The sequence below is a fragment of the Euwallacea fornicatus genome, chromosome 7 (assembly GCF_040115645.1).
Source record: "Euwallacea fornicatus isolate EFF26 chromosome 7, ASM4011564v1, whole genome shotgun sequence".
Taxonomy (NCBI): Eukaryota; Metazoa; Arthropoda; class Insecta; order Coleoptera; family Curculionidae; genus Euwallacea; species Euwallacea fornicatus.
In genome coordinates, this window is record NC_089547.1 from 2,923,934 (window position 1) to 2,947,949 (window position 24,016).

The 24,016-nt window shown below is 36.5% G+C and overlaps 2 protein-coding genes across 7 annotated transcripts in view; one reads left to right on the forward strand and one right to left on the reverse strand.

Annotated features, from left to right (window-relative positions):
- The window catches only part of LOC136339897 (monocarboxylate transporter 2-like), an 86,903-nt gene extending 70,192 nt beyond the window's left edge, over positions 1-16,711 (forward strand). For 4 of the 5 annotated variants that reach the window (XM_066283481.1, XM_066283480.1, XM_066283482.1 and 1 more), the window contains 9 exons: positions 6,246-6,398; positions 6,459-6,611; positions 12,356-12,541; positions 12,592-12,739; positions 13,406-13,688; positions 13,738-13,912; positions 13,970-14,239; positions 14,324-14,594; positions 14,644-16,711. In XM_066283481.1, the coding sequence (XP_066139578.1) occupies positions 6,246-6,398; positions 6,459-6,611; positions 12,356-12,541; positions 12,592-12,739; positions 13,406-13,688; positions 13,738-13,912; positions 13,970-14,239; positions 14,324-14,594; positions 14,644-14,935 (1,931 nt within the window). In that variant the 3' untranslated portion in view covers positions 14,936-16,711. The remainder of the gene's footprint in view (positions 1-6,245; positions 6,399-6,458; positions 6,612-12,355; positions 12,542-12,591; positions 12,740-13,405; positions 13,689-13,737; positions 13,913-13,969; positions 14,240-14,323; positions 14,595-14,643) is intronic. The other variant, XM_066283483.1, reaches the window with a different exon arrangement.
- A 333-nt stretch (positions 16,712-17,044) lies between these two features.
- Positions 17,045-24,010, reverse strand: LOC136339890 (nucleolar pre-ribosomal-associated protein 1). Of its 2 annotated transcripts, XM_066283464.1 has the most exons (11): positions 23,484-24,010; positions 22,908-23,197; positions 22,616-22,853; positions 22,351-22,556; positions 22,089-22,300; positions 21,649-21,814; positions 18,785-21,573; positions 18,588-18,727; positions 18,353-18,533; positions 17,933-18,096; positions 17,045-17,882 (listed from the first exon to the last, which is right to left on the reverse strand). In XM_066283464.1, the coding sequence occupies exons 1-11, from the start codon at positions 23,620-23,622 to the stop codon at positions 17,062-17,064; spliced, it is 5,346 nt and encodes a 1,781-aa protein (XP_066139561.1). In that variant the 5' UTR covers positions 23,623-24,010; the 3' UTR covers positions 17,045-17,061. The 2 variants fall into 2 exon arrangements, with proteins under 2 accessions (XP_066139561.1, XP_066139562.1); XM_066283465.1 differs by lacking the exons at positions 22,616-22,853; positions 22,908-23,197; positions 23,484-24,010 and having other exon boundaries at positions 22,089-22,296; positions 22,351-22,466.
- Between the last annotated feature and the right edge of the window lie 6 nt (positions 24,011-24,016).

The following is a 24,016-nucleotide window of genomic DNA, read 5'->3' on the forward strand; positions in this document are numbered from 1 at the left end:
TTGGTAACATGTATCTCATATTTTCCCGAGTTCTTTGGTGGTTGAAAGCGCATTTTCAAAATACATTCGACTCGATATCGCTACAGACCATCAATTCGGAAAACTCTTCCGATAATTTCCTAGAAATTGGCGGCCAGACATCTTTCTAGAGCGAAGTTTTTATTGAAAGATATGCGGCACAACGAGACCAATTTAAAAGTTCTTTGCATATTGGAAACGAATCAAAATCGTTCGTCCACCGACGAAGAATTTCATTTGTTAATGGGGAAAAACGTTTCTTTGAACAGTGCGAATATGAAAGCATTTTAGATTCTAGTAAAATGATTACAAGGAGGAAATTTGGAAGTATGAGAATACCGAGCAAAAGCCCAAAACATCTCCGGTTCTCATTGAAGTTTGTGGATAATATCTAATTTTACCACAACTAAGTAGTCCCAAATAAAATTAAAACTTAGATTTACATATTACCGATTTGGGTGCCCCCGATATTACAAAAATGGCATCGCGCGATTTTTTATTTCTTTTTTTGTTCCTCAGATGTAACCATTGCAAGATTTCAAATCCTCACCCGGTGTAGAAAATGAAACCTTGTCGATTAGACACAGAAACAACCTCATTCTAATGTCTTAAATGCATATTGCACGTCTTAGAAATATCAGCAGGGTGCAAAAACCACTTAACCCTTAAGATTCGGGTTGTTTCTGCTTCTTGCACTTTAGTAATATCAAACTAGACTTGTATTTTAGAAATGTTCCGCTGTTAAAGCCAACGGCAAACTGTGGTTATAATTTAAATTTTATTATAATTTGTGCAATAAGTGCTCTGCTCGTGGCAGACACGTAAGCTGTACGTTTCTGGCTTGAATGAAAATCCTTTTAACGTCATTTTTTAACGTAAACGTAAAAAACAAGCCAGTCCGTGCCTGGTTTGACCTTGAGATTTGACGTCAATTTTTTCATTAAAGCTAAGCGCAACGTTGCCGTCGAAATCGTTAAATTTAGGTAAATCTTTGAAAATTGTTTGTTTATACAATGAATAAATTTTTCATACTGCCTGACATGAAAAAGAGAAAAACCCGTAAAAATGGTTTTATTTAAATAATTTTTGAAATTCGTGTTTCATATGCTAAAAGAAATACTTATTTAAAAAAACTGAACAAACTTAATTGTTAAAAACCAAAAAAAAATTCGTAATTTGTCGGTCCGCCGCGGTGTCTTATACATCCCTGGACACGTCTAGGCATGGATCTAATGAAGTGATTGATGTCCTCTTGGGGAATCTTATTCCAGGCTAACTGGACGACATAACATAGCGCCGCTGGGATTTGTGAGGGATGGGATAAATTATGCAATCTTCTACTTTCAATATCCCACACATGTTCAATCGGTGATAGGTCTGGAGGTCGAGGTGGCCAATGTACCAAATTGAATGCATTTTATTAGATGAAGTCCATAGTCACTCTAACCACATGTGGACATGCATTTTCTTGCTGGAAAACTGGATTTACGAAAGTTTCAAGATAAGGCACAAGATGAGGTTCCAGGACTTTTTGGATGTATCGTTGGGTTGTCGTACTGCCTCTGATGAAAAGTAAAGGTGACTTGCTACCATATGCAACAGCACGCCAAACGATTACCCCAACAGTATGATGGACATGCCTCTGTATTGTAAACTGAGGATCCCGTCTGTCACCCCATTTTCTTCTTACTCTTGCCTGACCATCATGCATATCTAAACAGAATCTGGATTCGTCACTAAACACAATCTACTTCCATTTCAGATTGCATTGTATGCGTTCTCTGCGCCACTGCAGTGGATTTTGATGATAATTTAAGATGCAGGGTAACACGAGATGGGGACGGCAGGAAATCATTCCAAAACTTCTTATCCGGCGATAAATGGTTCGAATCCCATTGGACCTTCCAGGCTCAGCAAACCACTGATCCACCAGCGTCCGCGACGACATGAACCTTTCTCTTGGGGCCATAAGTCGAAGGCGGCCATCTTAGTTTTCTGTAGGTCTGCGGGATCGTCCAGTACCTCTCCGTCTGCTTGTTTGCTCTTCTTGGAACCGTGCCTGACAACACCTCTCTTTAGTATTTACACTATTGTTCAATCTAGTGACGATTTCCCTAAATGGCCCACAAGTCTCTCATAGACCCACTATTCGACCTTCGTCAAACTTGCTCAATTGATGAGAATTTCACAACATTCTGCATCTAGGCATATTCGATTAATCTAAAAGCACTTTCTACGCACACTATACACCAAAAAATGATATTTTATAGTGATGTTGTTGTTTATTTTTTATTGCCATTTTTACAGTAAAAAAAAGTAAAATTCCTGATAACTGGTAAACACATTGATAAATATGGCTGAAAATTTAATCGGTTTTTGTGTTCCCATATACAAACATGCTTGCCAAAAATTATTTAAATAAAACCATTTTTACGGGACATTCTCTTTTCTATTTCAGGCAACATGGTCAGAATAGGTATTTTAGAAATTTACACCTGGTACCTCCTGCGAATTTCCTGATGGGGAACCTCAAACCTCGCCGCATCAAATTATCAGTTACACAGTGCCGTTTCCCTAATCTCTGTAAATGATAATACAAATCTAATTCTAATTGCCATATTCTTTACCCTTATATGTACAGTTTCTAGGTGAATATTTCAAATAGAAAAGTTTTGTTTTGATTCGTCCACGAGCGTATAACTGAAGGCGATCTGACAATTTGGCAACCTTGAGAAACAATCCCAACTTTGCATCTTATTTCCATACAAATAACCCAAATTTTAATGTACGCAAATCTCCTTAAATTCGCAAAACCAACGTTATAGCCGACGCGTTCCGAGAAGCTTTTAATTTCCGGCGGTGATGTATTAGAGATATTCCAACACGGAAATAATAATTTCATCTGAACCGCGAAATCCAAAAAAGACAAATTAGGCCCCAAATCACGGATAGCACCCCACGGCCCGGTCCAGTGGGCCCAAATCCATCAATCATTTAAACACGTCCGGGACGATTGCGTGCCGCAGGACTGAATTTAATTGAATACTGCAATCATATCGTGGAAATGTATTTCGGAGGATTCACACCGTAAAGAGTAAATTTCTATTCGGTTTGTTAATACAGTAAAAGAAATTTTCGGAAAAGTCATACACAAACGATGCACCACCACCACCTCAAATCGCACTTGGCAATTGATAATACTTCGAGTATTCTTGAACCTATGGCATTTGCACATGTGGCAACATCGGTACTATCCAGGACTTAAAACAAAACTAAAGAGGGTAGCGATGTTGCCAATTGCTCAAGATCGTTTTTCAAAATTCCCTTTCGGCAAACTGCATAGTTTACTGCAAGGAGGACTCACTCTATCTACCTATTAAATATTTTTCCCATGGAAAACTGGTGCTATATTGCTCGTAATGCGATGGAAATTTATGTGATCCAGATTCGAATGGCCATGTGACAGTACTGATCCACGTTTCGCAGAGAACGAGGCTGTTTTTAAAATTTTCCATAAATCAAACTCTGAATAGTTAGAGGGGAACAAGCAAGACATAACATTTTCCACATTAATTAACACAGATTTTCAATTACGTAACTTTTTTTCATGGAAAAAAGTGATAAAATTTAAATTGAAATGTCGATACGTGCTGACAACAGTGTTCCTGGGTTGACATAAAACCGAAGATAACAGTGACGTTGCCAAATTCACAAAGCTACGTCTGAAAGTTCATATTAACCAATATTCGAGAGCTGGATCTCAAAGGATTTCTTGTTTAAAAGAAAGTAACACTCATGTCAAGAAAATGCGGTGATAAACCCACAAAAAACGCCCAAATACAAAATTTCAGGTATGGCTCTACCGTTCAGAGTTATGAAGATCGGCCCTAGTAGTAACAAAAAGTACCGCTTTTCGCAATCCAAGGCGATAATTAAACCGATTTCATTCCGTAACTGTGTAATGAAACCAGGTATGTTTATTTAGTGTGTCGCTTAACAAGTGGGATCAGGGAGACGCGTTGCTGTAGCTCTACGCAGGGCGTAGCTGTAACATATTCAAATTTATGCCATTTTGTTGCGTGCTATTTTCGGTGGATTTCTAAGAAAGTTCAACTTTTCCATAATCGACATTTGATGTTCTGTAGATGGCGAAAAGAACTCGAAGGTCATTTTCCACCTCACAGCTTCGCTGGTCACCAGCAAAGGTCACCACAGCACAATTTCCGCTCTTCTACATCAACAAATAACACTGAAGGGAAATAAACCTAATGCGAATATATCATTTCGCAAAAGTTTCACAATAATAAAACGACAAAAACCTCTTAAGAGTCCGTTGAATCCGGAGATTCGGCCGCATAATGGAAATCAAAATAAATAAGCCCCGGGCTTCTTCGGAACATAAAAAATGTTCCCAGGCGACATTTTTTGTGACGAAAACGTTCCGACCACACTTAGGTCATATGTCGTCATTTCAGTGATTTATGACCGGCATTAGGAATGTGCGTGCACTAACGCGTTCGATTGTGTCATCCAAGATTCGTTACCGAGAAAGCAGGAAATACGAAATATCAGTTACATCCCTCAGAGGCGAGAATTCCTAACAACTCAGAAGCAAAAGAAAGTTGGAGGATTTGTGGAGGACGTAAATTGGCCTGGGAATAATGTCAGTGGGAACTGCAGTGCAGCCCGCAAGAAATGCTGATTTATAATTGAGATTGTGTTTGATCTTGCCAGTGAATCGAGAAGATCTTCTCTTATATTATCACCCATCTTCTCAAGCTGTCCATCACGCAAAAACAGCTGCACATAACGACCACCATTAAGGGAAATTATTCGGTAATTTCCGAAAGAAGTCGAGGAATTTTAAGCAGTCTAGAAGCTATTAGAAACGTTTTTGTATCAAAAAAGCCTTTTGACAGTCTTTAATCGAAAGTATTATCGCATCTCCGAAGTTGGAATTGGCTTGCGCTCAAGTCATATCTGTCCCAAGAGGGACGGAAACTGGACAAAAATAAAACGTGCAGAGATATACAGGGATATAGGACATAAAAATGGAAAATATTGCAGCCTTACACGGTTCGCCCAATGTGTGGCGGCAGCGGCAGAGGGAAACAGGAATTTTTAGTCATTTTGGCGGAAACGATAAGGAAGGACTACTTTTGAATTTTCTTCAGTTGAATGGGGATAAAAACCGTATTGAGGTTCGAGTCGACCAACTTTGAAATATGACAGTTGTTAATGAAAACACCACAGTTATTTACAAAACGAATGGTATCGGTATAAAAAAAATTTGGTTGTATGACGGCTGTCGAATGAGCAACGTCTTTGCACACCAAGTTCCTTCTAATTAAAGCAAAGTTCTGCTACCAAAATTTCTAAGAAAAGCACCGGTCTGATTTTTTGACAAATTGGTGAATGCCCTAGGGCGAAGCCAACATTTCTTGTATTATTTTTAGAATAATCAATCATGTTCTCGACCACATGGCGAGTTTGCAGTAACACATGTCACGAACAACGTTGTTAAATCTCACCGTAATAGGTACCAAACCAAAACGGAAAACCCATTTATGATTGATTATTTGAGGTGATATTAACAAGCTTTAATCAAAATACCAACATTAAGTTCTTGGCTTCGTCATATCTCAGCCGTTAATTCAAGGTGCGAGTTGATTTTTTTGCTTTTAGGACTTCACTACTCTACACCCTTCGGTTTTTTTTCCAATACCACTCTGTTTTAACACTTAAATCGTTGACTTATAATCGACTAACTTCGAATTCTAATCTGGTACTATATTTTACACCGCTCCCTTCACCAACGAGAGCCCTCCAATTATTTCCCATAATCACATTCGCAATTTTATCCGGAAATCCACAACTAAACCCACCATTCAATACCTAACCAATACTTGAAATGTCCCACGTCCCATATAAGGAGGTATGTCCATTTCTATCAATTTATGCAAATGGACAATGGCATAAACGCAAATGCGGATCTAGAATCAAATTGCGAATTTACACAGGGATCTCGTTGGGTTTTCATGAATATTTATATTAAATCATCTTTTAATGTTTGCACCGAGCATAAATAACAAAACAGTTTTGCATTACCTTTGATTCGATGGCACCTCCGGGGTTGCTCTGTCCTGATTTGGGTGTTCTACAATAAAAGGTACTGTTTAACGAGTTGAAATTAGCAGGCCTCAATAAAGGGCGGTTTTTGATTTTAGACAGAAGTACTCCAGTGCCGAGGCCGTTGGAGGATGAGGATTCGTTTCCGGTTATCTGTGATAGAGAGCTGCATTCGCTGCATCGAAACATTCCCGCACTGAGGAGGAAAGATGTTGATACGAACACAATAAAACAACATTACTATCCTGAAGGTAAATGTTGACACACGGTATTTGGGGGGAGGGAGATTTTGACCATTTTTTGCCTTGAAGGTGGATGGGGTTGGTTAGTTTGCGGAGCAGCCTTCTTGGCTCATTTGCTGACTTCGGGAATGCAGCTGGCATTCGGCCTGCTTTACCTCTACACAATTAAGTTCCTAATTAAGAGCAAGGCAGAAAAGGAGGAGTTTTATGTGATGGCGACGGGTGAGCAACTTTTAACAGAAAAAATAAATATATAAATAAATATATATATATATATATATATTTCACCAACACGTGCGATTCTCCAATACGAATCGGTGCAATTCATATTCAGCATCCGTATCCGGGATTTGGCCACGGTTCCTGAAGTTATTCGGCCATTTGTGGCTCTTTCCAAATAATCCTGGCAACCTAAATTGTTTGTTTTACGACCGTTTTGAAATAGTGAGCATAAAACGAGCCCGAATTGAATCAAATAGTGACTAGGCGTGTTAAAAAAAAAAAAAATTTTTTTTACTCCTTCACTTTTTTAAATAGGATCTCTTGAGCGACTGTAAAACGAACATCGAGGAGATAAACGATCTTGCATTAAATGCGCCCGGTTTGGAAGTTTAATGTAGTTTTGGGATGCTGAAGTTGATTTGTTGTCAGTTGCAACAAGCGGACAAACTAAAATTGTTGTCAAAAGCAAACGCTTACGTAAACATACTTATTTGTGGACATTTCGAAGGAAATTTGAATAAAACTCTCGTACATTTAATGGACTCAAATTATGGGCTTTCGCCTCTTGCATGCATTATAACATAGTATCGAAATTCCGTTCGAAATAATTGACTTCACTTGATTATTGATTTCGTCTCGGTTGTACTGTGCACTTCCCAGATAAATCGGAATTTGGTCGAAAAGGCAGCTTGCAACTGAGGGTGCAAACTCCTATTAACACAGTTTCAATCTCAATACAATTTTCAGGCAAAATAGTTCAACTGTTCGAATGAGCAAAACTATTGAGAAAAATAGTGGTTTTTAGTCAAGATTGGGTAATGGTGATGACAAGCTCCGTTCGGTGAGGTGAAAGTACTTCTAAACTAACCCGAAATTTGAATTTTTATCGCTTAAAGAACACTCACCTCGTAGCACGTTCGATGATGCGAGAACACTCAGTCCAAAAAGCCTACAATAAAAGGACATGAAAGAAAAATTTAAAGCTTAACTGAGTGGAAATAGTGACATTTGAAACTAAGTCGAATAATAACCAGTGGCGTAAGTAAACCGCAATTGAAAGGGTGGGAAAATTCGCTACGAAAATGGCAAATTCTGACCACTCATACACGGTATCAATTTAAAAACTTCTCATTGCGAAGAGGGATAAATTTTTTAAAACATAGCAAAAACACATGCATTCTTTTATCGAAGAGAAATACTTTTGTTGTAAAATTCACTGCGCCTCTTTCAACCCTCTCCCCCGCAAAGACTCCCTCTCAAATATCTTAAATGGCAAAGGGAGTTAAGTGATACACCATTTTAAAGGGCTATTCATTCTCTTCATTTTACCTCATTAGTTATATTTCAGTGTTGCGATATCAGTTTAAGCGTCTTTGATGATCCTAAAATCATTTCTCCTATCAGTGCTTTCACAGCAGGGAAACTAAGATATTTTTATTCGAACATGTCTTATGATTAGGAAATTGTTGTAATAAAACAATATACTAATCTATTTACTTATTGTTTGTTTAGACGCCCATTATTAATTCCAGAAAAGCAATCTTCAAAAACTTAGTTTTGAATTACTTTCGACGTAGATCAAAGGCGTGCTCGGTTGGAACCTGAAATACGAAAAAAACCATATTAATTTCCAAACGAACTTCATGAAAACAATTGTTGTCGAATCAATTTCCACGCAGACCAAAGGCGTGCATGGGTGGAACCTGAAACAAAAAAACCATATTAATTTCGAAAAGAACTCCTTAAAAGCAGTAATTGTCGAATGGGTTTCGACTCAAGCTAAGAAAACTTAACTAGAAATACAGGATAGAACAATCAGAACTTACCCCTGAACATCAAAGGCGTGAGTCACAATTATGTCAGCAAATTCCACTTTGTGTTACAAAATGAGATTTAAACCCGTTGAAAACTGTCACTTTCACTCATTAAGTAATGGATGCACTAATGGCGTACCTCACGAGTCTTTAAAACAAAAGGAAATCAGATTATTATGCATTAAAAGTGCAGTATGCAGCACCAAGGTGTTGTTCATCGCCGCGCTAACATTCGAATGAATCAACTGCGAAGTGATATCAGTACGAAAAGGTACAAAAAATGTACAATTTGCCTTTTGTGTTGGTACAGCTCATCGGTCTTCGAATCGATATGCCTTAGGAAGTAACATGCGATGTTTCCAGATTTACTAAAATAGGGAAAAAGTTGCTAATTCAAGGCAGCAGTTTCGCTATGCAAACATACCCCTAGGGATTAAAAAGTACATTTCCTATTACAAAGAGAACTTGGTGGGTAAAGAAGTCAGAGGTTTTTCGAGAACAATACTAATTTAGAATTTCATACATCGGGCTCATAATGGGTATATGTACATATACGATATAAATAATAGAGACAAAGCCACCACCAATCTTAACATTTTGGCCCAGTTTGTTAAAACTTAACAACTTGGAGGGCTGAATGATATATGTATGTGATCTAATAAATTTAACTCTCTTATGAATAATAGCCAAAAGCATCTTGTCACGATCCCATAGGGACACCAGTAAGCCTCCGGAAGAGCCAAAGTTGACAAATAAATTCGGCTCAAACCAGAGGCGCACACAATCAACATGTAAATCACAAGAACATGTAATTTGAGAAATTAAATTAAAATTATATATCTTGAATCTAATCATCTTTGTCTGTGGATACCACCATTGAGGTCGTAGAGCCTTGCAAAGGCACTTTTTGGAGCTTCATTTTCTGTACCAAAAAATCGCAAAAATTAAGTACCGGAATGATTCAATATCTCGGAACCTAAAACACATGTTGCCCAACAGGTTCCGTTTCGAGCTAATTCGATTATCAATTTATACTCAATTTCAAACATTTTATTGATCATTCCACCAATTGGATGAATCATCTAAAAATCAATATCAGTACGAAAACGTGCCAAAAACTTTCCACTCTGGTTTTTGCGAAGGTACCAATCATAGGACGAATGGCAACAACGATGTGATGGCCTCCAAACATTCAAACACCCTTTTTTTGCAAGCTTAGAGCTCATGGATTTAACAATGAAAACGATATGCAAAACGAAATAATATGTAGTGTTTCTATGCTCAAAGATGGAGATGTAAACAGTGATAAAAACCACTTAGAGTGGTCCTTAACACAGAAAATAAAATTAAGCGAGATTCGATTATGTATACTGATCACTTGCCGCAAATAATAAACCTTCAGGAAATATGATCCGTTTGGAAAATTGTCAACAAAAAGTGTCATTCCCCAGCCAATGAGAAGACAGATTTCCGTTACTATTTATTTTCGGCACAGCACTCACTGCACTGCCCGGTCTCACCTACGTCTATGACTTCTTCCTTTTCAGTCACTGAAATTTTTACTTCGATTCAATTTCAGCTCCTTCCAAGTATGCTAATCAGTATACTTGTACAACTCAAGCGAGATAATATCAAAATTTATCGAAACGGCCTTACATTACAAACAAAAAAAGACAATAAAAAAATCATATTTTACGTAAATATTTTTTTGCCAGAACAGAGGAAATTTGTTAGATTGATTAACATTTGCTCCAATAATTAATACATCTTTTCTTTTGATTATCGTCTCGATAAACAATAAGTCGATAGTTCAATAAATTGACTTATTACAACAATTTCCCAATCATAACGCATTTTTTATTTTAAAAAATCTTAGTTTCAACGCGATGGAAACACTAATAGAAAAAATGATTTTAGAATGATCACAGAAACCTAATTTGATAACGCAACAGTTTAGTGTAACAAATGAATTGCCAAAATGTAGAAATTGAAAAGTCCTTTAGAATGATGTATCACTTAACCCCCTTTACCACTTAAGATATTTGAGTGGGTAGCTTTCAGGGTAGAGGGTTACAAGTGGCACAGTAACTTCTACATGAAAATGATTTCCGTTCAATGACAAAATCGACATGTTCCGATTTTTGAAGTTTTCTAGATAATAAGGGTGGAAAATTTACAAATTGACACTCTCCCGCATAAGAGAATATCAGGTAGAATTTAGCGCAAGCTGTTGAACTGAAATAGAAAACTTTTAATTTTTATGATCAAGGAACACCGACCCTATGACTCTCTCAATTCAGTCTCAATTAAAAATGCCTAAATTTACGGGAATTTTGAAAAAGTCGTTTATATCTAGTGTAGAAATAGTGAAATGTTGAGGTAGCTTGATTAATTGCCAGTGGCGTAGATAAGTCACATTGGGTAGCGTGGAAAACTCGCTAAATACACTACAAAAAAAAGAAAAACTACTACAAAAAATTAGAATTCTGATTTCTCAAATGTGTCTTCAGCAAAAATGAATTTCATGTAGAATTTTCCTTAAATTACTGGGGGGAGAGAACTTCGAAGTTTGACTGATTAAGAAGCAGTGAGGCTATAGCTCGTTATATGAGGTGTGAAAACTCAGTTAAAATTGCCTGTTAGAAAAGTTTATTTTAGGAAATCTTCAAGTCTAAAAAAATCTACATCGATTAATTTTAGAGCGGAATATCGTCTAATCGCCAATCTAAGTATTGGGCAAAATAGTCAACGTTAAGAGGCTCTAACACTACATGGCATGTCATGAAATGGGGAAAGAGCCAACTAATCCTTTAACCTTCTCCATCCCAACCCAAGACAAACAAATTTAATAATAATTGTTATTTAAGTACATAATTCCGTTTTCCACGCAACAACCTGAAGCTGTTAATGAAAATGTTGCCATTATATTACAGCAACAATTCCACATTGTGGGGCGCTATCTGCATGATAAAGCCCGGAGAATAATGACTCGTCTTTTAGTATTTCGAATGAAGTCATGGGGGCTTGTTAGCAGGAATTGTTGTGTATCTTTTGTATGTCCTGGTCTTAAGAAGCCATCTCGTGAATAATACACTTTACTATTGTGTTCTGTCACAAAATGTGGATGTAAAAGTTAAAGTCTGCAGCGATTTTTGGTTATAAGACTCATTTCAAAACTGAAAGTACGATCTAAATTTGCCGAAACGTGAGAAAATGAACTGCGTTTCTGAGAAATTTCGATAAAGTTAATTCAAGATAGATACTCACAACGTTCTGTTCTTTGGACATCCGCAAAATCTTTTAAATAGATTTTTAAAAATTCCTCTTAGAAAGAACAAAGCCACTACGGCCCTTTTACCACCCGTTAGTTCTCACAGTTATTGTTTTCTTCTAAAAACAATAGACAGCGCCATAGATAAGTGCAAAATTGCTCTTTGCACTGTACTGCTCTTATGCCAACTCCAGGGATGTACTAACCCCAGAATCTTCTGAGCACCCTAAAGCACTTTCTCAAGATACCTGGAATAAATTTCGAGAATTTCCTGCATCATAATAAGCTGCCGATCTTGTGGGTCAATGCGACGCCACTGATCTTAAATCGTATTTCAGACAGTGGCGGATCTTGAGTTCAGGCACTCCCTGATTTTCTCCATTGTACAGCTATTTTTCGGCCTCCCGCGTTTGTTACCTCTCTCCTTGGTTCGAGATAGATTCCCCGGAGTGAGAGAGGAGGCATTCAGGGGTCACCACGTGAAACTGCGGATAGATCTTTCACCCCCAAATTACTAGAACTCTTGAATGAATGATTGTGAACGTATCGTTGGATGACATTAACATCATAGACATTAGGTTGGCGTGGTGGTACAGATGGGTATTCTTTGGATATCATCGTATGACCTGAGTTCTAGAGCACAAAATACATTTTTTTAGCATGGCTGGGAGCTTTATGCCTCTGCGTGTCCTTCACTACTTCGCCCTTAATAGTGGCAGTGTGCCGAAGGAAATCCACAAGGTTGGCCTCAGTGATCGGAGGCCTCGTCATGGCCTTAGCTTGTTTGTTCACCTCCTTTGCAGTCAAGTTCCACCAGGCCTTGCTCAGCTATGGCTTAGTTCTCGGTAAGTCCCTGACTTACCGCAATTAGAGGATCTCTACGGGTATTCCTTAGGTTTGGGAGCTGGAATAGTGCGGGAAACTTCAACTATAGTCCTGGGGCATTACTTCAAGAGACGGAGGGAATTTGTGGAAATGGTGGCGCAGGCGGGTACCGGTGTGGGCATAGCCCTGTTCTCGGTGCTGTACAAGGAGGGCGTTGGGTGAGTTAAATTTTAATGTCAGAATCCGAAGGGGAATAGCGTTATCTCGCGGATCAGTCTTGCAGGAATACTAGAGCCAGGAACTTTATTAAACTATGCTGAAATATCAGCGAAGGGAATTTAAATTGGGTTAATATTTCTTGTATTACTTAATAAGCGTATTTCCTCCTATCCGCGGGCATAATGATAAAATTACTGAATAATGGAAACGAGTGGGCTCGCAAGGGATTAAAATGGCTGCAGGCAAAATTTTCAAGTTTGAATGTTTAATATAATAAACTACAGCTCAGTGCAGCCCTAAAGGGCAATTTTCCACCGATCATTGACTCCGGGGTTGCATTTCCATATTACTTGGACTCCGATTGCTCCTCTAAGACAAGAAGTTTCGGTCCATTTAATCTTTGGCTGCGGCTCAGTTGAGTTTTGTCAAGGGACTTCGATGTATTGGATAATCAACTTCAATATTAATGTGAAGTAATTAATTGTAACTTATAGTCCCCTAAAGAGGAATTAAGGATACAAATGCCCAAAAATACTTACTCAGGCCATTTTGCTCGTAAAATTCCCTCGGGTCATTGAAAGTTACTCAGGAATTACAGCTATTATCCGTCTCTTTTTTTCATTTTTCGGTGTCCCGAAATTTCCATAATCACAAATTTGTTCCAGAAAGTTAGGCTGGCGTCTGGGCCTACAAGCAATCACCGGCCTCTTAGCACTCGCATTCTTCCTCCCCATTGTCTACAGATCTGCCAACCTCTACCACCCTCAGCGACGAGCAATAACGCACCTGAAAAACCAAAGAAAAAAGATGAAAGAAAAGAAAACCCACGCGAAGGGGAGAAGATCTCCAGTGTTCGATTTTAGCCCTTTGAAGAGTCGGGGACTGAGGGTTATTATGTTGTCTTGCGGATTTGGGGCTTTGGGTATTTACGCTCCCGTATTTTATTTAGTAAGTACTCCAATTGATGCTAAAATGAGGTAAATTAAAGTCAAAATAGGTGTATCAGGGATATAGAGAGGGGTTAGAAGACAGTGCTCTAGTGCTTCTTCAAACTTTCATGGGATTTGCCTCTGCTCTAGGCTGTGTAGGCTTCGGCCTAATTACCGTGAAACCCAGCACTCAGTGCCTAATTTCTCGGCAGTATTTGTGCCAAACAGCACTGATAGGCATTGGTAAGTTTATTAAAGGAGATTTTCAGAGATTGAACAAAAATTGAATAAACTTCTTAGGAATATCCCTACTGGCTCTAAGTGCTGTGCAAGGCTATCATGGCTATGTCCTCTTTGTGTGGCTCTATGGGATTTGCCTGGGAGGGTTCACTTACTCTCTGAAGATGTTCGCATTAGAGAGAATAAGGAACAAGCATTTCACGAAAGCCTGGAGCTTTATACAGGGAGCCAAATCAATTCCTGTTTTACTGGGTATTCCGTTGACTGGTTACATTAACCAAAGCTACCCGAAGGCGGGCTATTACTTTAGTTTTTGTACTGCGCTAATAGGTCAGTAACCCTATGGACTCAGATGATTGATCTACATCCGTGTTGAAATGAATCTATTTGTATATCTATTTCTAATAATTTCAGGTGCAAGCCTAATGTTTCTAGTGGGATCCAGAAAAGAGCATTTAAGCCTTCAAGCTAGCCCTGCTAATAACTGCAACCTGAACAATTGCACCATTACCAACATGAACGATTGTGTCTGCAGTGTTGGTGCTTACAATGGTATCTGTACAGCCCCACCAGAGCTGTTGCAGTACAACTTCTGCAGACAAGGAAGCAACCATTACGAGCGGATATTTGCCAACAATTACGAAGATTGCCATAATAAGAGCAACTTTAGCACTCCTCATCACAGGTAAGAATTTTACAATACTTTCTCAGTATTCCAACAATTTTCCTACTAGGCACTCCTACAGACAGGCTAAACCCGACAACATAATCTACCTGCCTAAAAGTCTCAGTTACGCGGCCAATATCGACCATTCAGCGTATCACACCCCGAAACATCACATTGCCTCAGGAAGTCATCACGACTTGGTCAGATTTTCCTCGCTTCCTCGTCCTCATCAACGAGGCATTTTGAGGCCAAGCAAAAGCGTGCCTGAGGGATTGTCTAGGTGGGAGTATTGCGGATCTTATAGGAGACCATTAATTCGGAATGTGCAGGTTATAGAACAGATAACCACTTCTGTATAGGGAGTGCAATGAGATTGTGAAACATGGATGATGGAGAAAATTCCATGGTGTTCAATTTAGATGTGTTCATTAGGAAAAATGTGTGAGAATTTAATAGATATTTAAAGGGTCAAGTGGTTCCAAAGAGTTGAAGTTACTGGAAATAATAAGGCTTGGTAGAGAGAGATCTGAAGATGTAGGATTAACGTATTTGAAGATGAAAGATATTCGTTCTGCCATGATCAAAAAATGCTATTTTCGTTCCTTTGTTGTTGAAAACTAAAATAAAACAGGGAGTGCAGAATTAAAGAATTGGTAACAGGTGGTTTTTTTTTAAACAATCACCAAATTATCAAGGTCAAGCGCGCGCATGTATCAAAACCCAAGAAAGAAGAGAATAGTTAGTTTAACGAATATTATCAAGATTACTATTAAAGTTTATCAAATGGAATCAAAGACTTTCGGTTTTCTGTTGGTCGGATAATAACTTGTGAGAAAAGCTGGAGATGATAAGATACCAACTGTTAATTTAGGTTAGTGATTGAGGAGGTAACTGGTACCTCGCGCAATATATCTAATTGTTCTATTCTATTTTAATTAGTTATGAGACTACGAAACAACTCATAATACTCGCAATAATCTGTAGGATTAACCAATAACGTTATAAACCTAGTCAATTGTGTTACACATCACAGCTGATTTACGCTCCCACTAAAACTTGACATTACTGATCAACACATCATCGTATCGACCAAATGAACCTCTGAAGCTATGAGTCGTTATTTTGTTGTTACGTCTTCGGAATCTCAAAAATATCTACCAAAATTTTATTTCTTTGTGAATAACTTGATAATCTAGAAATCTACAGAGACCTTCAACTCTTCATGCATGAAAGTATAAAACGATCCAGGTAAGACAAGTCGATTTATACTAAATCAATTATTAAGTTAATAGTACAATGAGGTATAAGCATAAATGCACACCGGTCGGTAATGCATCCAAATAAGCCGCATTCTCATATGAATTTAGTAAGAGCATTGTAGTATCTATCATTCTAGTAATTATTATAATGGAAATTAGAAACATGTTTACATAAAATGTAGGTAACCATTTGGACCAGGATTTATAAGGTACTTAGAACCCATGTTTGTAACATAAACAGAAACAATAGGAATTGGTCATAGTTCCTCCAATATGCCCTGGCTTATTCTGTTCATTCCCCTCACTTACACCCAAGAATAAGGATAAAAATATTCAATTAAGTCGTATCGTTATATAAAAAAAATAGGGGTGGACAGTTTTATCATTTTTGCAAGATGATTTTTGTCTCTTCCTAGATATTGAACTGTTATTTAGGATTAAAAAAATATCTATGTAAATAAACAACATCGATACTAAAACGATTTGTATAAATAGCTCATAGGTATTAAAAAAGCAATATGCTCAGGTTGTGATACTCACATGCGCATTTGGTAAGGTACCATATGGATCAATGTGGCAGCTACTTCTCATCTTATATAAAATTTTAGGGAACAAATCGTTATTACATAAACATGTATTTTATAAGTAAAAAAGTTTACTGCATTTTCCTTTCAAATATTTAAAAATTCGTGGGCAAAACTTATCTTTTCAACACTTATTTCTACCTATGGTACACTTTATATCTCTTAACGGTTCCAAGATCCCCATGCTGTTCATTCTTATGTGGAACGCTCCGGTATATTTGGAACGTTGTACCTTCCCTTATACAACAATAAAATATTATAGATTTCCCTGATTATTTAGACCAATTACTGTTATTCATCAAAAGAAAAATTGTTAATATGCTATAAATAGTGATATAAAACTGATATTAGAATTTAAATCCTGTACAATTTTAAACGAATTGCGTAAAATATCTAAATAGATTGTACATAAACAATATTACTATTTTAGCGTAATTATTGTATATTAAACTAATTAAAAATAGTGCAAATCAATGATTTTTTTAAAACCCTAATAGATGAGATTATTTATTTTATTGTTATTTGGGTATTTATATTTATTTATTGTTTTGTTGTGGAATAAACCTAATTTTGATTACGAATTCTTTAATTTTACATGTCTCCTAAAATTAAATAAACAAAAACATACAAAAAAACAATATTTTATGAAACTAATAAAATTTTATAAACAAGACGTCTTAAGAAAAGCAATCTATGATCTTCAGTCAACTCCAAACAGTTCTCATTCACAAAACTACACCCAAATTCCCTCAAATAATTACAAAACCTGTCGTTCACGCGGTTGATTAATTCGTCTATAAAACTCAGTTTATCCTTTAAAAGTTCAGGACTGTGGGAATACATAACAAAAAGTAATTCATATAAAACATTAACATTTCTTATATCCAGTTCTGACTCGAGCACTCGCCGGCACATACCAAACACCTCCCTATTCTGATGTTTATTGTCCCGGGATTTGATAATAATCAAAAGTATTTCGAGAACAGTGCTCAAACTTTGATTATCCCCAGCCGCACATAAACTACTCACAATAAAATTCAACTGCGGCAACAAAGAGTTGTTTTCAACCAGCATTTTGACCCCCAAAGGAATCTTGCATGCCGCCGCCAGAATATCCAGAATCAATAACCTACAATCCGCATCTGAGAGACAACTAGAATATAATTCTGAAAATAACTTATAAGCCATCGATTTCAGGAAATCCAGGAAATCTTTCTCGGTTTTCAGGCCGTCTCGCAATATCTCCAAAACAAAGTTTCGGTGTTCTTTAAAGTTCACGTCTGAGCTAAATAAAAACGTATACAGTTCTGGAATTGTGCTCAGGTCCAGATCTGGCTTAGCAGTCAAATATAGCGATAAAGGGGAAAACATCAGATGTTTCGGATTGGTTAGAACTAAAGCCATTCGGGCAAAAAATATTGCAGAGAAGCTGTTGAGTTTAAAGTTCGGCAGTAAGGCGACACCTGAAAGGATAGTTGAGGTATAAAATACTTTTTGAATTTTGCAACGTTACCTTTGCACAGGGCTTCAACGTAGCGAATCCACAGTAAATTATCTTTACCCGCTTGTCTGGCCTCAAGGTGGAAATGCAGGCGAGAAAGAACATGGCAGGAGGCTTGACGGATTTCTTTATCTTGACAAGCCAAGCCTAAGACTGTTAAACTTAAAGCACCACTCCTGAGAAACAAAATGAAACAGTTCCTACTTAAAAGCTCAAATCCGCGATATATTTTTAATGAAAAAATAAATCCAGCTTCAAATTCTTTTGTATTTTATATCTATCTCTACAAACATAGAGAAAAACCACACCTAATTACTAAAACCGATATTCGTTTAAATGGTAACGAGTTGTATGCCTATTTTTCGGAAATAAAAGTCTATAGGAATCTCGTTTTGCCATTTGAAATCTATTTCATTCCAACCGTGTTCTTACCTAATGAAAACATAGGTCTTCACTTGCTGCTCCGGAGCCAAAATATGACTAAACAAAGGCAGAAAGAATTTTAAATCATAGCATTTCAAATCCAAAACCTTCTCTTCAGAACCTTGTTGAAGACTATCCGTCAACGGATAATTTGTTATTGTAGAATTAACAAGATCTTCTTTCAGCATACCTATAAAATACAATTTCAAGACTCACTTCATGCCATTTTCCTTCTTTTACACACCTAAAACATCTGAAACCTTGGGTTGCCTATTCAAAGAACTGGCAATTTGTGTCCTAACCGAATAATGATTGGCTGCGGGCCTGCCTATTAAGAACGGTTTAAAGTCGTAGAATCTGGTTTGTTCAGGCTTGGACTCATATCTAAAAATGAAGGACATCTTAGTTCAAATCTCTCAATATTTCATTGCAACAACTCACAACTTCAATAGTATTAAAACAGTTCTATCACACCTCGAAATCAACCCTCTATAGGCCGACAGTAAAACGGGCATATGACTCTTGTCCATTAGCTCATTCCAAATTTCACAAAGCCCCAAAAACAGCCTCAAAACTTCAAATTTGGTCTCACTGCTCTCCCCTAGCGTCACGTTTAAAAACTCTGAATGAGATAGTAACATATCTAGCAAGACTTCCCCATCCTCTTTGGATAATTTGGCAATTTTAAGCAGCTTCTGCAGGACGTTCAATAGAAGAAAACTGCCAGAAACTCCGAATTTAAGAGAAAATCTGCAGAAACTTTTAAAGGATTCATTTACAATCTCTAGCTTGTCTGTGCAAATGATCTTATCTAGCAGTTTTGTGAAAACTCGGGCTAAAGCATCAACCTTCAATAGATCTTCATCAGATTCTAGTTTCCGCTTTAGCAATCCCAGATTTAGGTGTATAAACGTCCCTAAGACATTACCAATTTCCTTATTACTCAAAGTATCCAATACTTTTGAAACACATGCTGCATATAGCTTCGCATGGAACACTTCAAAGACCTCAAATTTCTGAATTTTGCTGGTGAAAGATTCACATTTTTCTAGACTCATAAACCTCTCTATCAAAACGTCTACGTCGTATCCTCTCATAAAATGTTGCCCTACTTTCTGAGGCTTTTGAACGGCTTTAAGAATTGAAGGTTCGAGCTGATGATAAATGTCCTTCAATAGCTCTTCTGACAATTTAGTGCACAACAAAACTTGCACTAACGGCAGGACAAGTCCCTTTTTTTGGCAAATTGCTACTAAGTTGTTCTGCAGCTGAACAATAGTGCTCAAGTCTCTTTGAACAATAAAAATCACTAAATCAACGCACTCTTTATTGTATTCAGGCGTAACCAAAATCCTTGAAAATATGTCTTTGTCAATATCAGCTATGCAATGAGGAAATACTTCTAAATACGACTTCAAGGCTTCTGCGAAGGGGTTTAATTGTGCACTTGGATTTATGAAAGTAGTCAATATCTGCAGCAGGTCCTTATCTAAAGGCTTTAACTTGGGATGCATTTTGCATAGTTCAGCAATTCTTCTTAGACAATAAACCAGCAGCTTATTACAGGAAATGGAAATTTGCTCTGAGGTTTTATTGACTAATGACAATTGGGACAAAAGTGCTCTACACTGATGGTGGCTTAAAGGAAATACAATTAAAAAATCTTCAATGTTATACCTCAAATCATGTTTTGGTTCCTTTAGAAATTTTTTCAAGTCCAGAAAAATTTTGTGTGAATAATGCTGCTTAAAGCAATTTACTGATTCTACTCCTTTTTCAAGAAGATTTTTGAACACTTTTAAGAGAGTCATAATTGCCATAGAATAGTCAGGATTTCTAAGTCTGAAATGATCGATTAAACATGGATTTTCCAACACTAATTCCCAGCAATACTCTGTGTCAATATGAAATTTGCAATCTGCAATGTAATCAACTAAATATTGCCAATTTTTGCAATGTTGTTCTGTAACCAAACCACTGGCAACTAAATTCGAAAAATAAAACGTAGTCATACTTAAAACATCACTAAAAAAATTACAGCCTTTCAATAGCCCTTCCTCAATTTCTCCATTAAAAAAACTGTCTCCGATATCTCTATAAAACTCTAAAGAGCCCTTCATTTTTCCTAGAGGTTCTAGACGATTTTCAGCCCAATTTCTTACATAGTTTAACACATTTGAAGGTACTACTTCCAATTCTTTTTCAACCAGCAATTTGAACCAATTTAACCGGTCTTTATACCATGAGGTTTGGCTGTGAAATAAATTAAGCAACACCACTTCCAAGTACTTCTTGCTATTTTTCGAGTGCGTAGAATTTTGTTTCAGGTACCTGAGGAAACCTAATATTGCAGGGGAAAGCAATTTCCTCTTGAGTTTTCTCTCAGCATCTTGATTTTCTTCAGACATGCTCAAAAGCTCCTCAATTAACTCTTGATGTTCACCAGTACAATCATCTGTCAAAATCAGTTCACTAAGCTCTTTTTGATATTCTAACAAATTTTCGCTAGTAGTCTTAAACGCCTCCAAAAAATCTCTGGCAAAATTCTCAGTGAGAGCACTAAAGTTGAAAATTCCATTTAACCAAATATGAATCTCGTGTCCGTTTCCGTCAAAAATTCCAGAATTTTTTAAAAGCTTCTTCAGAACAGCTTCAACTGAAGCCTCTTTATTCTTATGGTAACTTTGCAGCAAAACGGGTATTATGTAGTTAAAAATCTCGGTGTTTGGCAAGAAAAGTGATTTGTCAGTATCAATAAACAAGCTAACTAGCCTGATTTGCAGAGCTTCAATGTCCTCAATACTTTCCAGAGATGGTAGATTAAAGAAAAAATTTTTGAAATCAAAACTTGTAATGCTGGTTAGGTTTGCTAAGAGCTGGGGTGATATGTTTTTATACAGACTGAGGATGTCAAGTATTACCTTGAGATTGTTTTTTTTTTGTTCTACATTCTCATCACTAGAGCTAATTAAAGTCCATTCTTGAAGCAATCTATCAGGTTTAGGATAATTTTTGGCGACGTAATTTGCCAAGAAATTTGATAGTTTCAAGAAGTTATTTGAGTTGGTGAAAATTTTAAATTTGGACATAAATTTGTACATTTGCTCCAACATATGACAGAGTAATTGAATAATGTGGCTGCTAACTTTAACTTTCTCTTCTGGCGTCACGTCGAGGAGCCTTTTTATAATTGGTGAGGGAGAGACGAGGATTTCAATTATTTGGGCCACCTAAGGAGGTGATTTTAATGTTATAATTATGTAATATTTAATCTGTAAATCATTTTCTGTAACCAAAATACTTGCCTGTTGGGAAGACAAATCTTTGACACAATAATCAATACATTCAGGCTCCATTGCTGCAATTAATTTATTGGAAAAATTCATTACATTATGCCACTTTTCTGTCAACCGCGGCTCTAAATAGGGCTTTAGAATAAGCCACATATTTTTGGTGAGATCTGGACAAGATCTACAAATTACATATTTCAATTTTATTTTTAAATAGGTATTATAGTAAATAAATGGAAAAAGAAGTTTCTGTAGATACTTTTCACTTTAAAATACAAATTTTGTATGTTTTATAAGGAAAAAAACGTTTTTTTTTAACTTTCAAAAATTTAGATAAATTATTGTCTAGAAGAAACTCACTGAATTATACTGTTTAAGGTATTAATTGAATATGTCAATATGAAACTAGTACAACAATTTAGATAAGCATCTAAATTCTCCTACAAAACACTCACCTGCAAATATTAATAACCAAATCACTAGCATAAGAATGGTCCCAAGGCCTGTCCAAACTATCCAAAACAGTATATATAAGTGGGTTTTGATTTTTCTTACCCAACCCTACCATATGGTCTTTAAATATCAGCCCATACTTATTGGAAGTACACAGCACTAACAAGAAATCGTGCACACATTCGCTCACATTTGATTTGGCCACTTTATCTACCTGGGATTAAAATTTACCTATTATTGCCTTTAGAATCAATTGTAACCAACCTCAAAACCGACGGATTTTCTTCCTTTCTCAAGTGTCTTTAATCCCTCTAAGCCCTTCCAATTGTATAAATTCACAATATCCTTTACTACTGCAGTATTAAAAACATGCATTTTTGTTGTTTTTGAAACTAAGGAATTTTCTAAAATGTGGTTTTTCATTGCTGTTATTACGACACATACTGTGTCTGAGTTATCATACTGAAGACCTTTGGAAAAATAAACCTTTTTAAAATATAGTGAAATTTATACATCTGAAAGTTTTTACCTGGTATAATACTAGTTAAAAGAAAACTCTTTTCAAGTAAAACTGGCAAAACATGCCAATCTCTCTCAACTAAAAATGCAATTAAAAAATGTATGAAACAGTCCCTAACACTGTTTTTCTCCCCTGTATGTTTTGTCAACAAGTCAATATTGGCTGAGTGGAATTTAACATTTATCAAAATGTCTTTGGCCAGGTTTGATGAAAATGTTGCCATGGCTGTTAGTAATTTTAAACAGACCTAAATAATATGCAGTAGTACAACCTTTATCTACATCTCCAAAATATCACTTACCTTTCTCTCGTCCTTTGAGGAACTTAACCCCAACATTTTGTGCACTACTGGCAAATAATTGTTTATTAAATATCTGCAAGACTCATAGGCAGAGTTAAAATATTGCCCATATTTGGTTGCAATTGCCAATAATAAGGAAGTAATTAAGTCAAAAACTATTGAGGGAGGTATTAATGAATCTCCTTCTAGGGATTGTAAGAGTTCCAGGCAATTACCACCATCTTTAAGATAGTCTAAGATATAATCATGTTTGGGGTTATCAGAAAGAATGATAGAAAATTCCTTTAGCCCTGAAATGGAAAGCAAAAGTAAATATAATATGATTTGCTATTGTGATAAAGAAGATATAAAGATTTTATATAATAGTTTTTACAAACCGATACAATTTAATATTAGATACTAATTTATTTAAAAAATTATCAGTGCGATATTTTTTCTAAGATCATTCCCAAATTACCACATGTAATTTTGCTTATGGTGTTAATAACGCCAGTCTACTTATCATTAAAAATTCTTTGATTTCTGTCCAAAATTTGTCTGAGACTGAAAATTCTATAAAATAAACGAAAGAATTACCATTCAATTTTTCAGCTGTTTGTAGCTGTTTTCTAAAATGTTTCACTGAATACGATTTTGCTTTCTTCAATTTTGGCTCCTGCTCACTTGAAGACAGATTTAAAGCCCTTTTTTTTTGGGGTGGTTCTTCGGTTTCCATTTTCAGCGCTCTTATAGAAAGTTTAAAATTAATTTATAATGAAATACATATAAAATAAAGATTTATAAAAACCGGAAAAGTAGGAAAAACAACGAGGAATAGTGAGGTTAGAATCTGGAGAAACACCGACTAAATGTCAGTCTACGACGTACGTACATACAGTTTATTAATAAAAAAGAGACATTAGTTTAGAGGAGGACTATTCCCAGTAATCAGAGTGGTGTATTTTCTTTTTGTTAAGTCCTTTTATATACTCAATTAATTTCATACAAATTACTTTACTGTTTAACGATTACAATTTCTTCTTTAATGCCCAATACCCTTTCTTAGAATTTTTGTATTTTTACGATAGTAACCATCTCTCTGCATCCGCACGCGAAATAGTACGATGCTC

What these genes read in the sequence shown, in the direction of transcription:
- LOC136339890 (XM_066283464.1), bottom strand. Translation starts at nt 23,622, where the DNA reads ATGGAAACCGAAGAACCACCCCAAAAAAAAAGGGCTTTAAATCTGTCT. An exon ending in AACAGCTGAAAAATTGAATG is followed by an intron (nt 23,198 to 23,483) that starts GTAATTCTTTCG and finishes TTTCCATTTCAG; the next exon opens with GGCTAAAGGAATTTTCTATC. An exon ending in AAGACCTATGTTTTCATTAG is followed by an intron (nt 18,097 to 18,352) that starts GTAAGAACACGG and finishes TTTGTTTCTCAG; the next exon opens with GAGTGGTGCTTTAAGTTTAA.